The sequence below is a fragment of the Sapajus apella genome, unplaced genomic scaffold (genome assembly GCF_009761245.1).
Source record: "Sapajus apella isolate SASKATOON/1434 unplaced genomic scaffold, GSC_monkey_1.0 scaffold19, whole genome shotgun sequence".
NCBI lineage: Eukaryota > Metazoa > Chordata > Mammalia > Primates > Cebidae > Sapajus > Sapajus apella.
In genome coordinates, this window is record NW_022436959.1 from 21,849,304 (window position 1) to 21,865,772 (window position 16,469).

Sequence of the window (16,469 nt, forward strand, 5' to 3'; positions counted from 1 at the left end):
CAATCTCAAAAGTGCATCAAAAATGACCTATTAAATATTTTCAATTAAGGATGAATTTTATCATGGGATAAGCTATGAGCAATTGATGTAGCCCTAGTGGTGACATCCTGTAAATGGTTAAGAAATCTGTAAATAGCATGCAGGGGGATGGACTCCAAGTTTGATAGGACCAAAGGAACAGCAATATACCATATGATAATGTTGAATGTGCTTTGCCAAAATAGAAGAAACTATCCTTTAATATGAGTGTTATCCCATCCTTCTAGAATTTTAATGTGTCCAATATAGTTTCGAGTGTTCTTCATGAACTTTTCCTTATAAATTTATCTAAAATATGAAATCTTTGTTAAAAGAATATCTTATACATTATTATTGACCTGCACCAATGCTGATGTTTTTCCATGTGACCTTTGCCTTTTCACATTTCTCTTCATAGTTTTCTTAAACATGTGATTATTTCTGTTAGTAATAAGCAAATGTTAGACATTTGCTACAGTGTATTAAAAGACACTATCACAAGCTGATGTTCAGTATTATTTTAAAAATATTCATTCAAAAAATAATGGCTTTTGTCCTGATGTGCTAAGAACTGCACAGATACCTAAAGACAAGTCAGAAGTATACAATAAAGCTCTGAGATTGAGTTCCGCCTTTGAAGTCCTCCCTAGCTGTCAGCTCCCTGGCCTGACCAAGATGATGTTGATGCTGTTAAGCAAGAAAGGAAAATGGGAAAAGCAGGAAGGCAATGAGATAGATTCAGAGAATAATATGTATAGAATTTGCAAAAGCAGATCAGGTCTGGGGATAAACAGAAAGCTGCAGATACATACTTGGGAGCCATCAACTTTTGGATACATGCTTATTGAAGCCATTGCAGGTAATAGGGTAACGATGAAAAACAAGCCGAGTGAGGAGTTGAGAAAAATAAGAGTTGATCTCTTAAAGGTAGGTGAGAGCAAGGGAGGAAATCAGGGCAGTGCACCCAGTTGAAGCAGAGAAGGAGGAGACCTAGGAGCAAGTAATGTTACTCAAATCAAAAGAAAAGATTTTTCAAAACAGAAGAAGTGGTCAGATGTCTTAAAAAGTTCAAATAGAATGACATCTAAAGGGAGGCCTTTTGTTTTTTGCAAGAAGGCCAATAATTACTTTGGAAAGATTCAAGTGACATTAACAATGAACTTAAGAAAGAATGGGAGGTAAGGGAGTAAATAGTTCGTTCTTTTCTCATGCTGGCGATAAAAACAAATTAGTGAATGGGAGTGTCAAGGAAACATGTTTTCTAAAGTGGAATGTTTGGATATAACTGAAATGAGGGAGAAGGAATCAGTGTAAAGGGAAAGGAATATTACAAATGGATTCATTTTGCTAATGAAAATACAGATATTTAGCAAATAAAATAGCATGGCTTCATTACTGATTATTGATATGAACCAGTTTTACCTGATTAGCACATGTTTAATTAAGAAAGATACATTTGATACTATGTAAAGACACAATGGTAGATGCTGTAAGAAATATGAAGATGAATTAATTATGTCTCATTAACAACCTTATGAAATAGTGGTAGATGCAAAATAGTAGAGTATTAGTAATGTTAATACTATTTTTAGGTTTACCTAAGGATGATAAGAATTGCATAATACTTTTGGCTGTGGAGGACTAAAGATCGTTTCTTGAAGGAAATGACATATAGTTCTTGTGTGATATTGTGCCAGAATTGCTAGCCTTTGCTTTAGTTATTTAGTAATAACTAAAATAAGCAGCCCAGGATAACTAAGATCTGTGTGTAAACAAATGCTTATCTTGACTTCTGTAAACCACTGAAGTAACAAACAGAATGACAAAAGTCCCCTGGCCCTTGGAATGTCCAGAGACCCCCGCCCTTGTCTCCGCCCAGGAGGTGAATCACCGAATCCCCTAGCCCTTGGAATGTCCAAAACCTTTTCATCCCCATCCCCGCTCCTCACCCCCACTCCCAAGGTGATTTTTCGGGTGTAAAAAGTCTTGGCACCCTCCTTTTGACGCCACAGGTTGGAGAGACGTGAGTCCTCTGTGGTCGCCGGCATAATAAATGACCCTGCAATCTGGCATACTTTTGTCTTGGTGCTAACTTTCTACGCTCGGTCCAATACAACACTTGAAAGATGAAGAATTCTTTGATAGATGGCATAAAGAGCATGAAAGTGCTGAGAGTGTTCAAAAAGTTCAGAGAATGGTACATGAGAAGGAGGAAGAGGAAGATGCAGATTTTTTTAAATATAATATTTATGTGTCATAAACTATTACTCTTCTGATTTTAGTTCAGTTATTTAAAAATGTAAAAATCATTCTTAGCTATCTGGCTGTACAAATCAGGTGGTAGGCAAAGTTTGTTTTATGATGATAGTTTGCTGATGCCTACATTAGATTTTGAGTCTCACACAGACAGCACATCTGCTACATAGGTATCGCTCAGTGAATACCTGCTAATGGTAATGAGGTAATGAGTCATCAATCTAGGGAAGTAGGTATAGAACAACAAAGGAAGGTTGCTGCCAGTACAGTGGATTGATGAAAAGCAATAATGAAATCTTGGTGGGGGTTAAGAAGGGAATGATTAAAGGTGTAAGAGCCATAGTGTTGAAACAGGAAAAGTTCCCTTGACCCCTTGCAGGCATGCGTGCAAAGGGGTGTGGCTCGCTTCTTTAGTGTCCTGATGCTCAAAGCTCTAGGGGGAACACGCAGATGGGCAGGCTTTGGGGCTACAACCCCATGACAGTGTCGAGGGGTGAATGTTTACAGCTCCCCAAGCCCCAGTGGGCATGTATTACCATATGCTCTTTTAGTTTTGCCGTCTGTAGGTAGCTAGTGTTTATCAGCTCGATTAGACCCGCTGCCTTATTGCAAGGACAGAGGACTTTCTGTATCTCGAGGTTTCTTGCCTTGGTGCACCAGAAGAATTGACTCACACGTAGGCTTGGAGAATAAGCGCAAGGTTTTGTTGAGTGGAAGTAGCTCTCAACAGATAGGGAAGCCAGAGAGAGATGGAGTGGGAAGGTGGTTTCCCCTGGAGTCGGACACTCAGCGGCCAGGGCTCTCCACTGACCTCCCCGGGTTCTGCTGGTTGATGGGCTGCTGCCTGCCGGCGTCTGTTGGACTGCTGTTACATAAATCGGTGAGTTTCTCTTGACTTCCAGCCCGCTCTGTCTTCTTTCACTGGTGTGTTCCTCGATGTCCAGCCACTTGTGTCTCTGCCCCCTTGGGTCTCAGGGTTTTTATAGGCACTGTATAGGGGTGTGGTAGGCCAGGGCGGTCTTGAGAAATGCAACATTTGGGCGTGAAGGCGCGAGTGCCTGTCCTCAGCTAGATCTGTGAGCCCAGGCCCCGAGTTAGGGGGTCTGGCCGGGGACCATGCCTTTCCTTTTCCAGCACTTCCCTGCCCACCTCCGGTATCAGTATGAGATGAAAAAACAAACAGAGCAAGCACGGGAAAAAGGGAATCAATTCAGTTAATAAATAGATTTGAGTTTGAATGTAATCCAATTCAAGTTTCGAATATAAGGGTTAGGATGTGAGGTTCCCTGTACGAAAATAATGGGGGAAATATTCCCACATAAAAACGTCCATCTCTTAATGCCAAAAGGTCAAAGAATATTACATGAGACCTCTTCCTCCTGTTGTAGCAAGACCTGGTAGTCATTGGTAGGCCAACTTTAAAACCAGACATACATTCAGATTTAAGGAGTACTACAAAAGGAACAGAGGAAAGAACAAACTAAGTCATCAAAGTAAGACATCTATAACTGGTAATAACGGAGTGAGGAACAGCAGTTTCTCAATGCACAAAGAGAAATCTATCACAGGTGCAGATTGCTTTCTCAGAGACCACTGACAATGCTAATCACTATGACACCATTCACAAAGGAGAGACCCACCTGTTTCAGTGAGGGCATTCAGTTCTGATTCAATCTGGCACTTTCACTGTACACAGCCTTATTCCTTGCAAATTCAGTAAAACTGAAAGTTTCTACTGTGAAAGCCACACTCATTTGCTATGAAGTTCTAAAATTAGTTTCAGAACACAAAGGCAAATGGTAAGACCAATAGGAAGTCCTTATTAGTAGCAAAGAGATCTCGGTAACATTTTGTTGACAGGGATAATATACAGCCACTCAGGAGGTTCATTAAGGAGGGAATGAAGAGAGATTGCAGTTACTTTATACCGAGTGATTTCAGTGCTCTGTTTTTCCTACTTTCCTGTCTATTCCTAACAATCCCTGGTTGATTTGCTTTCCTTACCTTGGTCTCCTTTCAAAATGGATTCTGTAATTTGTGGAGACCAGTTATATAAAGCATTGTTCCAAACATAATATGGCAGAAGTTCATTGTGCCTCACCGCAGGCAAGCATGCTGCATGGGAGGAGTGTCGTAGGAGTGCCTGCCAATCCTAGCTAACTCGATTGACATCAAGACAGTTCTCCCATGATTTCTGCCTCCTAATTGTGCTACTCAGGTTATTATGGCTGCCAAATATATGTCGTTAAATACTCTGGAAGATTTCTTGCTTTCAATCTATGTAAAGCACGTGGACTCCTTTTGAATGTATTTTAAGCATGATAAAATCCTTAACTACACCAAAACCAAAGTCATGGTGTTAATGTTAGTGCTGACAACCAGGAACAAAGTGCACCAGAATTTGGATTTATTAATTAGGTAAATGATTTTCATGAGACATAAAAATTGTCAAATTTGTAATTATTTTATAATGGAGTACTGATAACTTTTATTTCAAAGTATTTTTATCTAATCATGACAACTTTTGCAGAGAAGGACAGTTTTCCTATGTACAGGCCTGGTTTTCTTTATGGTTGAGAGGTATGGTAATCTTCCTTATCCAAAAATATTTCTTCACTGGTCTGTTACATTTCTGGAAATCCTGTATTTATACCACTTTGGAATACTTTATTTTAAATAACACATATTCTATTGAGAGAGGAAAGCTCTTTATGAATGTCATCAAAAATATTGATCAGGACCCCCTAACAAATTACCAGGCCCATGGCCTAGGGCTAAGGAAGTCTAAGTTTGAATCGAGAGGTCTAGGTAATTATTTGGTCTTGGCCATTATCAGCACACGAAATGACTGGTGGCAGAGGAATACAAATAAGAATGATGGAGCTAGGAGAAGGAATATAACTTGAAATCAGACTGTCCTATGCATGCATTATTTTCCATTAACCTTAAATATAGCTTTGCAATAGATTGGACAATAAAGTTAAAAATTACAAATGTTTTCTTTGGCTAGTAGGCAACCATTTCATCTCCTGGGCTGAAAGTGTTACGGAGATTGGCAATATGTAATAAAGCTCACTCTGATTTGAATGATGAATATAACGTGGAGCTCTCTTGGCTCTCACACGTAACCAATACAGTTTCTTTCTCATCTGCCTGAAGGTGAAACCATGAGCGCCATACTACATATCTGTAACACCTAAATATGGAAAATAAGATGAAGCTATGCATGCTTTTATACCTGTTTTTTTCTACCTTAACAAATATACATACATATACACAGAGATGCACAATACACACACAGTGTATGTGTGTGTATACAAATTATATTGTGGCTTTTCTCTGTCTCATTGATTTCTTGAGCAAATGTACCTCATTTCTCCTTTCTCTTCACAGATTCCCTTTCATTTTTCCCTTTTCTGGTTTCCAAAACATACATATGAGTAATATTCTCCTATGATTAAGTGATATTTAAGAAATCTTGGTTGTAAACTGGCTCTTAGGAATTTGAAGCACCTCTTCTCAAAGAAATGCATGTTTGTGAGCTTGTTCTCAGATCTGCCTGTGTAAAGACATGCAACTCATCGTGAAATGGAAATACTGGTACTCATTGAACATAAAGACAATATGCCATAGTATTTTAAGAGGGGCCTACTGTTAGTCCTTAAACTTAGGAAGCCCATAAGCATCTTTCTCTGTTTTTGCGGTGAGACCAGGAACTCCCTCTCACTTTCTCTTTCACTTACCTGAGGCAGGCTAAGGGAAATACACATTTAATTTCAAAATATATCTGGTTGGGTATTTTGTAGTTTTGGACAGGGCTCTAGTTTGGAAGGGATTAGATAAAGTGTGGGGAGAGGTTGGAAGCAAGAGACAAGGTGGGGGTTCTCATCCCAGTTCCTAGTATGAGCTGCTGGTAAAGTTCAAAAGTTCTTGCTCTTGCTCCTTGATCTAGTATGTTTCACACTATAACAACCAATTCTTGATACAGGTAGTAAAGGGAAAAATAAAATCATTCATACCTAATAAAATGGTGGGTCTTTGGTGAACAAAAATAAAATTTACCTACATTTCAGGAAAAACAAATAGCCAGACCTCGGCTTTTCAAAGCAGGGTGACACTCAAAGGACAAGCGTATAAGAACAGAAATAATGTGGAAAATGAGTGAGCACTGTAAGAGGACAATGGAAATGGGACTTGTAGCTGCTACTGATAACATATGAGCCCTGTTTTTCTTTCTTTGACATGTTCTGTTAAACACAACTACCCAAAGGCAGGAGACAGAGAATGAAATGAAAAATGATTCAAGGTAGCAGGAGGAAGGGAGGGAGGAAAAAGCCACAGGATATGTTCTGGATATTCTATAGATATCTCTTTGAGGCAGTGATTTTAGAAGGCAATAAGAAAATATGTTACTTTGAGCTATGCTGGTTGGTTACTTTTAGAAGCGTAGGCATCTGCAGCTTACTAGTATCCTATGAAGTGTTTTCCTTGTAGAACACAGTCTATAAGAAACTGAAGAAGATAGACTGATAAATCGCTGATGTTTGTGGTTATTGCATCACATTCATATGTAGTAAGAGCAAAAAATTAATACTGAGGATGCATTAAAGTTAATTCACTGAGAAATAGCAAATCCCAGTGAGATAGCACAATAAATACTTATTTTTCACTCACAGCCTGCTTCAGTATGGGTTGGGGGTACTGTGCTCCACGCTGTCATTCAGGGACCTAGAATCCTTTCATCTGGTGTCTTTGCATACCCTAGGGCCGTAGTTCCTCTGCTAAATATTCTGCATGTTGATTGCAGTTGGAGAGGAGCAGAGAGATTGTGAAGAAGGCACAGCAGTTCTATACCTTGGCTCAAAGTAAAATATGTTTTAACCACTCACGCTGCATCATTATGAAACAGTGCCATAAACACATCGAGGTGGAAAGGGTCTAGAAAATATAGTCTCTACAATGAATAGAAAATTATTAATATGTAACAGGAATAATAACTATTACTTTATGTTATTAAATATTATTGTATCTCAATTTCCTTATCTTTAAAATGGAAACTATATAAATATCAACCTTCTAATGCAGTTCTGGGAAATGTATGAGTTATACCTGTAAAATGTTCTAAATATTCCCTATTACGTGATAAGCATGCTTATTCTTATGTATTTATAATCACTGCTGTTATTACTAATATTATCAACATAATTCAGATTTTAAATATTTTATTCAAATTACAATAAGCACTATATTATTTCTTGTGACCAAACATCCAGATACAAAGTAAAAAAATTGTTCGCTCCTTCAGAAGCCTGGTTTCTATGTTGCCGAACCTATGGATATATACAAAATGTGTTGAACAAAAAATATGGAAGTCCAATCAACTTACCAATTTTATTCTAATTAATTTGGTAGTTTAGATAAACTTAGCAATTTGTGTTATGATATTAAGTGAGCAAGGACAGATTAGAAGAATTACAAGAGAAATGTCAGTTTCTGCTGACATACTGAATGAATTACCAATGCCATTTATTTTATCATCACCAACATTATTTGCTGCCATAGGAAGTGAACGAAGTTATGATGATAAAACTGATGACATTTCTCATTCATTTAGTGAATAGAGAATAGCGGAATAAATGAGTGTATATTTATTGTTATTCACGGGCAATTATATTTTCCAGTTAGACTTTAGTTTGGTAGATTGAGTCTATTACTGATTTTATTTCATTTACTTAGCTCAACTTATTTGTTATATTTATTTATCAACTATGCTTTGCTATTGAGAAGAGACAAAACAAACTTTTAAAGGATTCATTTATATGGGCATCTCCAAGTTTAAAAGGACGATTGTTTTCAATCTGAACTTAAAAACTCAATATTTATACTTAGATTTCTTGTTAAAGACAGATGCCACAATTCAAGAAATGTAAGGCCAGGCGCAGTGGCTCATGCCTATAATCCCAGCACTTTGGGAGGCCGAGGTGGGTGGATTACGAGGTCAAGAGATCGAGACCATCCTGGTCAACAAGGTGAAACCCCGTCTCTACTAAAAATACAAAAATTAGCTGGGCATGGTGGCTCGCACCTGTAGTCACCGCTACTCGGGAGGCCGAGGCAGGAGAATTGCTTGAACCCAGGAGGCGGAGGTTGCAGTGAGCCGAGATCGCGCCATTGCACTCCAGCCTGGGTAACAAGAGCGAAACTCCGTCTCAAAGGAAAAAAAAAAAAAAAAGAAATGTAGCACTCTCATTTAATAGTGTATGTTGAGCTCTTTGATGCCTTTTATTTATTGGAAATTACCAAAGATATGCCATGATGGTTCCAAGGAATACTTGGACCCAGTTACCTCTATTTCTGAAGGATAACAAAATTCCAAAACAGGAGAGACTCAATCCAGTAAGTCACTGTTGAGAAAGAAAAATGAAAAAGGCATTATGTTTCTTTAATAAAACTTCTTTTTTTCCAATCTCCCTTGCAATTTTATTTTCATTATTTATAAAATTAAAAGTTCGGATTATGTAATTTCTAGACTCATGCAGCTCGCTATTACATGACTATCTGTTGACTACAGAATTCATGTTTTAGAAACTTAATCACAAATACAACAGTGTTAAAAGGTGGGGCCTGATAGGTGGTGTTTAGGTGGTGAAAGCTTCACTGTCAAGAATGGACTAGTGCCCCTACAAGAAGGGCGTTTGAGAGTGGGTTCACTCTCTTCTGCCTTGTGAAAATACAGCGTTCATGTACTTAGATGGAATCAGCATTCATGATACCATCTTCGAAGCACAGAAACTGAACTCTAACCTACCAGTGCCTTGATTTTGGACTTCCCAGCTTCCAGAACTGTGAAAAATAAATTCCTGTTTATTATAAATTATCCAGCCTCAGGTATACTGTTATTGCAGAAGAAAATGGACTAAGGCACAGCTCTTCTGTTCTATAGTCATTGTACGATATGCTAAATGTTGCATAAAGTGCTAGCAATATGCTTTTAGTGGTATCAAGCATCACTAACATTTTGCATATAGGCCTGTAACATTTCCTTCTTTATAACTTGGTAGTTTTCCAGATAACAAGTGAAACCAACATCATCATTCCAAGGTTGACCCAAGACTTCTTGGCCTGCCCACTATTGGGAGTTAAATTGCTATCTTATATATCTGTGAATATTTCTTGTAGACTTCTCTTTATGTCTTGAATTAATATAAAAGTTCACTTCCCTCCATTCCATAGATGACAAGATATGAGAGAAGAGATGTTTTAAGGTTTATTTTAGATATTTAATATTTGTAGGAAGATTAGATTCTGTATACTTAGATATTTCTTATTTTTCTGAGAAGTTTCTCCAAAATTACCTTTGTTTTTGTTATATACACCAGAAAGCTTAATAAAACTGTCAAGTATATGAATTGGATTTTTAATTGGAAAATTAAAATTTTTGTTCTTTATATGACACTATTTTAAAAAAAGGCTATAGCCTGGAAGAAAATAAATGCAAATCAGATATTTAATAAAGGACTTGTATGCAGAAGATACAAGGATTTCTCAAAACTTAAGAAAACAACTCATTTAAAATATGGGCACAAATTTTGAATGGACGCTTCCAAAAGAAGATACATAGATGGCAATTAGGTACATAGAGCTGTTGTCATTAGCCATTACAGCAATGGAAATTAAAATTTCAGTGTGATAACACTGCATACCTAGTATAATGGCTGTCAAATAAATAATAAAATTAATGATGTCAAGTGCTTCCAGAGATGTGGAGCAACTTGAACTCTCACACACTGCTGGTGCCAATAAAAAAAAGGCACAGCCACTTTGGAAAACAATTTGATAGATTCTTAACAAGCTAAATGCAGACAGATCATACAGCTCAGCAATCCCACTCCTAAGTATTTATCTATGTGAAAAAAACTTGTGTCCACAGAAAACCTCTATGATAACTTCTTAATATAAGTTTTAACTGTCAAGAACTGGAAACATCTGAAATGCTTTTCAACTCGTGAGTAGATAAAAACAAAATTGTGATATAGTCTTTCAAGTGGAATACTAATGATAAAAAGGGGAAAAAAACTACTCATAAAAATAGAAAAATGGAGGGATCTTTAATGCATTATGCTAAATGAAAAAAGACAAACTCAAAAGGCTACATACTGTATGGTTTTATTGATAGCATACACTTAAAAAGGCAAAACCAAAAGAAAAAAATCATTGGATGCTAGGGACTGAAAATGGGGTAGGGGTGAGAGGGAGAAGTTTTAACCACTGCATTAATTATCTACTGCTTGTAACAAGTTAGGAGCTTAAAACAAGAAACATTTATTATCTCATAGTTTCTGTGGGTTAGAAATTGGGGCATAGTTTAGATGAATGTCTCTGGCTCAAGTTCTTTCATGAGGTTGCAGCTAATTGGTTCAGCTCTTTGCAGACTGCAGTGTCGTTGGAAGGCTCAGATGAAGAAGGATCTGCATCCAAACTTTCTTACGTGGTTGTTGGCAAAATTCAGTTCTTCATGGGGCTTGGACTGATGATCTTAGTTCCTTGTTGACTGGTTAGCCCAGTTCCCTGACAGATGTACTTCTTCAAAGGAAGCTCATGACAAGGTAGCCAGCTTTTCTTAGAATGTTTGGGTATAACAGAGAACCAAGACACAAGATACTGTCTTATTAAAACCTAGTATCAGAAGTGGCATCCCATCATCTTTGTTAAATTTCTATTTACAGTCCTAGAAGAAAGTCACTAAATCTAGCTCACATTCAAAGGCAGGAGATTATAAAAGGCATGCATCCTATTCGACAGGAATCACTAGGAGCAATTCTAGAGGCTGCCTGGCCTATTTAGCCCTCTGGACCTCAGTGATTCATATTTCTCCCACATTTAAAGGACACTCACTTCTTTTCTGTTCCCAAAAGTTTCATCCCACTGCATTATTAGTTCAAAGTCCAGACCTTGACTTATCTGAAGCAGGGAACCATCTTGAAGTCTGACTACCACAACTACAAAATAGGGTGGGTGAACTCTTTGGGCTAAGAAATTGCTCAACACCTAGATTGTAATAATCATTAAAAGCTGTATTTGTTAAAAACGTATAGAGCTGAACATTAAAAGAAGATGGACTTTGTTGCATATAAGTTACATCTTCATAAAAAAATTGAAAAAGAAATATACAATACAGACACACACACGCGCGTGCACACACACACACACACACACTACAGTAAATATTGGCCAAATAAATGGAGGAAGTGTTGACCAATATATTAATAAAATGTACAGGATTACATTTGGCACTAGAAAGCAGCATAATCATTTCCAGTTATATCATTGAAAAGTTATAATAACATCATATACATGTATTAATATAATCTTTATAATGCTTATAGAAAAAGAAAAATATTGAACAGAATGTATAATTATATGAAGTATTTCACAGAGAGAAGCTTATTCTAAATATCTTTTTTTCCTCCTTAATATTTATTTTCATTTCTTGGAACAGTCAATTCATCAATTCAGGTATTAGGGAAGATGATCATATAAATGCACCATTTAATTTTTCTCATTTTGTTCATAAAAGAACTACTGGAATGATTTTCTGTAAAATACATTTTTATAACCACTTTTAGAGATAATTTACCTCCAATAAGCTGAATATTGACTGTGAAACAAACTCAGTATTCCTTCTGGTTTTACCAATTCTGAAAAGTGACAGAGGTGAGGCAGTAGAATCCTGTTACAGTGCCCTGTTTGTACAGCTGTACCTCATTGAATGAGGCTTGTGTTACACACAGTTTGTGATAGGAAGTAAATGCTTTTGAAACAACTAAAGAGACAGATCTTTAACCTTTCCCTTTGTGGATTCTTTGTTTCACCGTTTAGCTTCTGTAAGGTTACAAGGAAGTGGCTCCCAATATATATTATGACTCTCTAATGGAGTCTCATCTGATTAGCTCATCCCCTTGTTAACTCATTTTGTGGATGCATTAGAATGAAAAAACAAATCCTGACAGGTCAGAAAAATAGACAATGTATTGATTTTTAATAAAAGTGTATAAGTCATAAGTTATAAAATGTTCAGCAATGGGTATGCTCTAATGAGAAAATGGTGCTTAGATTACTCAAGACCTCTATGTGTAGTGGTTTTTAAACTTCAGGGGATTCATCAAATTTATTACCTCTTAATCAATGTCCACTTAACATCCGAAGATATAAAGTGTCACAAGGGTCTTTGTATATTTCTTATGTATAGCCGTTAGGCTTATCAATAAACCAGATTAAGTTCTATGTTATTTCAAAGATTATGACTAGATATTTTTAAAGGCCATTACAGTAAAGTAGTTCTCTTTTGTGTTAGAACAGATTCCTTAATTGCTAGTGTAGAAATGCAGTGTCTTTCCTAGAAATGATTAAAATAATTAAAACATTGACCAGTTGGGATCAAAGTTACATATCTGCTGATGATTTATGACAATACTTGTTCAACTGGAAAATATGACTTTTAATAGAAATGACATTTGATATCTGTTCATAATAAGACTAACCATAATCCTGTTCATAACATTCCTTATTATACAGAATTAAGTCCTTCTTTTATCTATGAGCTATCATTTGTTTACCAAAACCTTTTTCCTTTTGCAATTTTGTTTGGTAACTCTCTACAAACATTGTTCAGAGAACTTTCATTTTTGAAAGCAATGGCCAAATATTTGCCCAGATTGAATAGAATATATATGAACATGATTTTCATAAAAACTTCTAAAATTATTCTGCTATGTACCATACATTTTAACTATCAGTATATGGCAACTGCAAAGACAATTAACCTGATATTTGCATTTCTAGTTTCACTGTTTAGTTCCTATAAATCCAAGCCTAAAAGATTTAATTTCTAGTCTACACAGGCAAGGATATGATGATCATGTCACACAGCTAATTCCGTCTCCTGGATTTGTACCAAAGACTAAACATAAGTTAGTTTAGCTAAGAACATTTTATATATACATATTTTAAACTGAATAGAGCATAATGTGACATTGTGATCTACAATTTTGTTAGGAAATGAAAAATGTAAATAAAAGTTTTAAAATATGGGCAGAATAAAAAACCACTTGTACTTGTCTGTTTCAATGACATAGGGGATCAACGCAGTGTCATATTTGTCGTAAAAATCAAAAAAGAAACAAGCCACTCTTTGGAGTCTGTATGAATTGCAAGATAGTATGAGAGCAATCTGTACGCTGCTTAATAAAAATAAACAACAATCATTTCCTTTTTGTGAATGCAAAAACTACATGGGAAAATTTAGAAATGGTATAGTATTTTGGTAAGGTAAAGGAAAACCATAGGTAACTGTTAGCTAATATAATTTTATAAATAAAAGAATACCTGAGATCTTAGCGTAAACTATTACTATGCTATGCTTTGCTTCTTATTCCAACAGATTTTGAGACTTCTCAGAAAGCCATGAGGAAATAATTTCATTAATATTTTATTCCAAAATTTACATACCAATTTCTCCCTTAAGACAATTTTTCTTTAGTTAGAAATATGTTATCACATACTGAAAAAATCATCACTATCCATTAAGTGGATTGTCACAACATTACCAGCTAGCTTTTATAATCTGTCATATTATAATATGTTAGCAAAGTGTAAATTTTGGAATTAATGTCAGTTTGCTCGAGGCATTTAATTGTAACCTATAAACTATACATATTTATTGGCCTATGCTTCCATTTTTTATTTATTTATAATTTATACAGTCTCTGGTTCCAAAAATTATTTCAGGCGGCATATTTTAATTATAATTATATTGGCCAGCTTTTACAGAGATGTTCCAGATTTTTCTTCCTCACTCAACAGAGCAGCATGCATAACTGAAAATGGAAGTTGCTTTATTCTTATTCTCAGGGCTCATTGCAAATTATGTGTTTTGCAGAAGTTAATATTATGTGGGCCGGACACCAAACACATCATAGTTCTGAAGACTATAACTTATCCACAGCACTGAGACAGTCTGTCCTACAGAATTATACTTCCTGGGTAAGTTGTATGAAATCGAATAAACATGGTAGTCTTGTTTTTAAGTCTCAGCTAATTCTATTTCCAAAAAAAAAAAACCAAAAAAACAAAAACCTCATAGGAGGTGTTTTACTAAAATGCTTCTTTCTTCTAAGGCCAGATGCTAAAATCTTTCTTTTCTTTCTGTAAGGCCAGACACACATGAAGCAAATGCTGTTTTCCAACAGAAGTATTTTGTTTGACCTAGAAATTCAACTTAATGCATACAGCAATGTGTGGCTGTTTTTTAATTTACTTTAACCCAGGAGGGGGATGGATAGATAAGGTATCTCCATTCAAATATATGTAAACAAGGATTTCAGTGAAAACTTAAAAAATTTTTAAAATGTAATTCTCTAAAATCTACTTGAATACTTTGCTTTTTGTTATATTAGATAAATATCATGCTCAAAAAATGTTTGGCTCTAAAATATTCTCACACAAGGAAATGACAAGATTAATGAATACCAGAAATATCTTCTACTTGTAAAGTGCTTTTGTCTCTTGGGGCAACCCTGATCTACTTGATAACATCTCTTTTTTTTTGTCATCATCCTTGCTTAGCTCTTTTTGGCTATGAAAATACATGATACCAAAATGTATGTTGAACAGTGAGCTAGAAATCAGAGTAACTGATGTATAAAATCAGTAATCATGTATACTTAATATTGGCATATAAAGTCAATAAGCTATTTCTTACCTATAAATTATAATAATGAAACATTTGCAAATGTTCAAAATACTTTGCAAAGTACTTTTGTTAGATACTATTTAATGAGTACATTCTATGTGCCAGTCTTCTAAGCTCTCTTTATATATTGACTTACTTCATTTTCACAACAGCCTTCATACACAGGAAGTATTATAGCTCTTATTTTAAAATAGTAGAGTTGAGTCTGTAGTTCAGTCACACAACTAATAAAGGAAAAAGTAGAACTTGAACTCCTGCAGCCTGGCTCCCGGACCCTGATCTTAATCTCTGTACTCCATATGCTCTTCTACATGCCTGCATATTGTTTTTCACTTACGTTATCTCTCCTGATCCTTATAAATCAGCCCATGGTTCTCTAGATCAAGTATTATCATTCTCAGGGAACTGAAGATCATTGAGGTTAATTACATAGCTAGTAAATTATAAAGTCAAGTACCTGAAACCAGATGTGTTATAAGCCATAGAAAAATACACTGGTAGGTGTGCTAACCCAAACAGCAGCATAGGCAAAACAAATCTATAAACCAGGATGGTACTAATATATTCCCTGGAATGGATCTTATGGAATGAACAGAAATTCACCCTCAAACTCCCACACTGTATACCTGTGTTGATGCTTATAATCCTTTCTCCAGAGCTGCCATAAAAATACACTACTAATTGTGTAGCTTAGAAAAATGGAAATTTTTTGTCTCAGAGTTCTGGATGCCACAAGTCAAATCAAAATCAAGGTATTGCCAGGGCAATGCTCCTCTAAAGGAACTAGGAAAGGATCTTTTCTGGTTCTCTCTCTTAGGTGCTGGTTCTTCCTAGGTTAATGACAATGTAATTCATATTTTCACATGGTGTTTTTCCTGTTTCTTTGTCTACATTTCCTTTTTGGGAGGGCACCAGGCATATCAGTCTAGACAGTTACCATACTCCAGCATGATCACATCTTAACTAATTACTTTTACAAGACTGTTTCCAAATTAAGGTCACATTTAGTGGGCATTAGGGCTCAGATTTCATCATGTGAATTTGGGTAGGGTAGGCACTATTCAATTAAAGAAACACTTTTAAGCAATGTACATGAAAAGGAAATAAGTATATATTCATAACCTATAGCTTATGCTGGAACCCTGGATGATTAAATACAAACAAAAGTACTGCCTGTTTTACAGCTGCATAGTTTACGACTGGACTAAGGCTTCAGAGCAGTTAATGGAGGGAAAACCAGGGCCTGTGATGGAGGAAAGGGGTACTGTCCATCCTCCCTTCTTAAAAAATGGCTGCATTAATACAGCCTGTTTATTATCCTGTACAAAAGGCTGACTATATAGGCTGAATATATGGCTGATTAAAATTACAATCTCCAAAATCTTTACTCTCTTCTGACTTACATATTTCTCTTTTATGAAAGATAACTGAAATCTCCAGTATT

The 16,469-nt window shown here is 35.9% G+C and overlaps 1 protein-coding gene across 2 annotated transcripts in view; it reads left to right on the top strand.

The window, feature by feature from the left end:
- Positions 1-16,469, top strand: part of AGMO (alkylglycerol monooxygenase) — a 342,064-nt gene that overhangs the window by 112,133 nt on the left and 213,462 nt on the right. For both annotated transcript variants that reach the window (XM_032287062.1, XM_032287061.1), the window contains exon 4: positions 14,213-14,316. In XM_032287062.1, the coding sequence (XP_032142953.1) occupies positions 14,213-14,316 (104 nt within the window). The remainder of the gene's footprint in view (positions 1-14,212; positions 14,317-16,469) is intronic.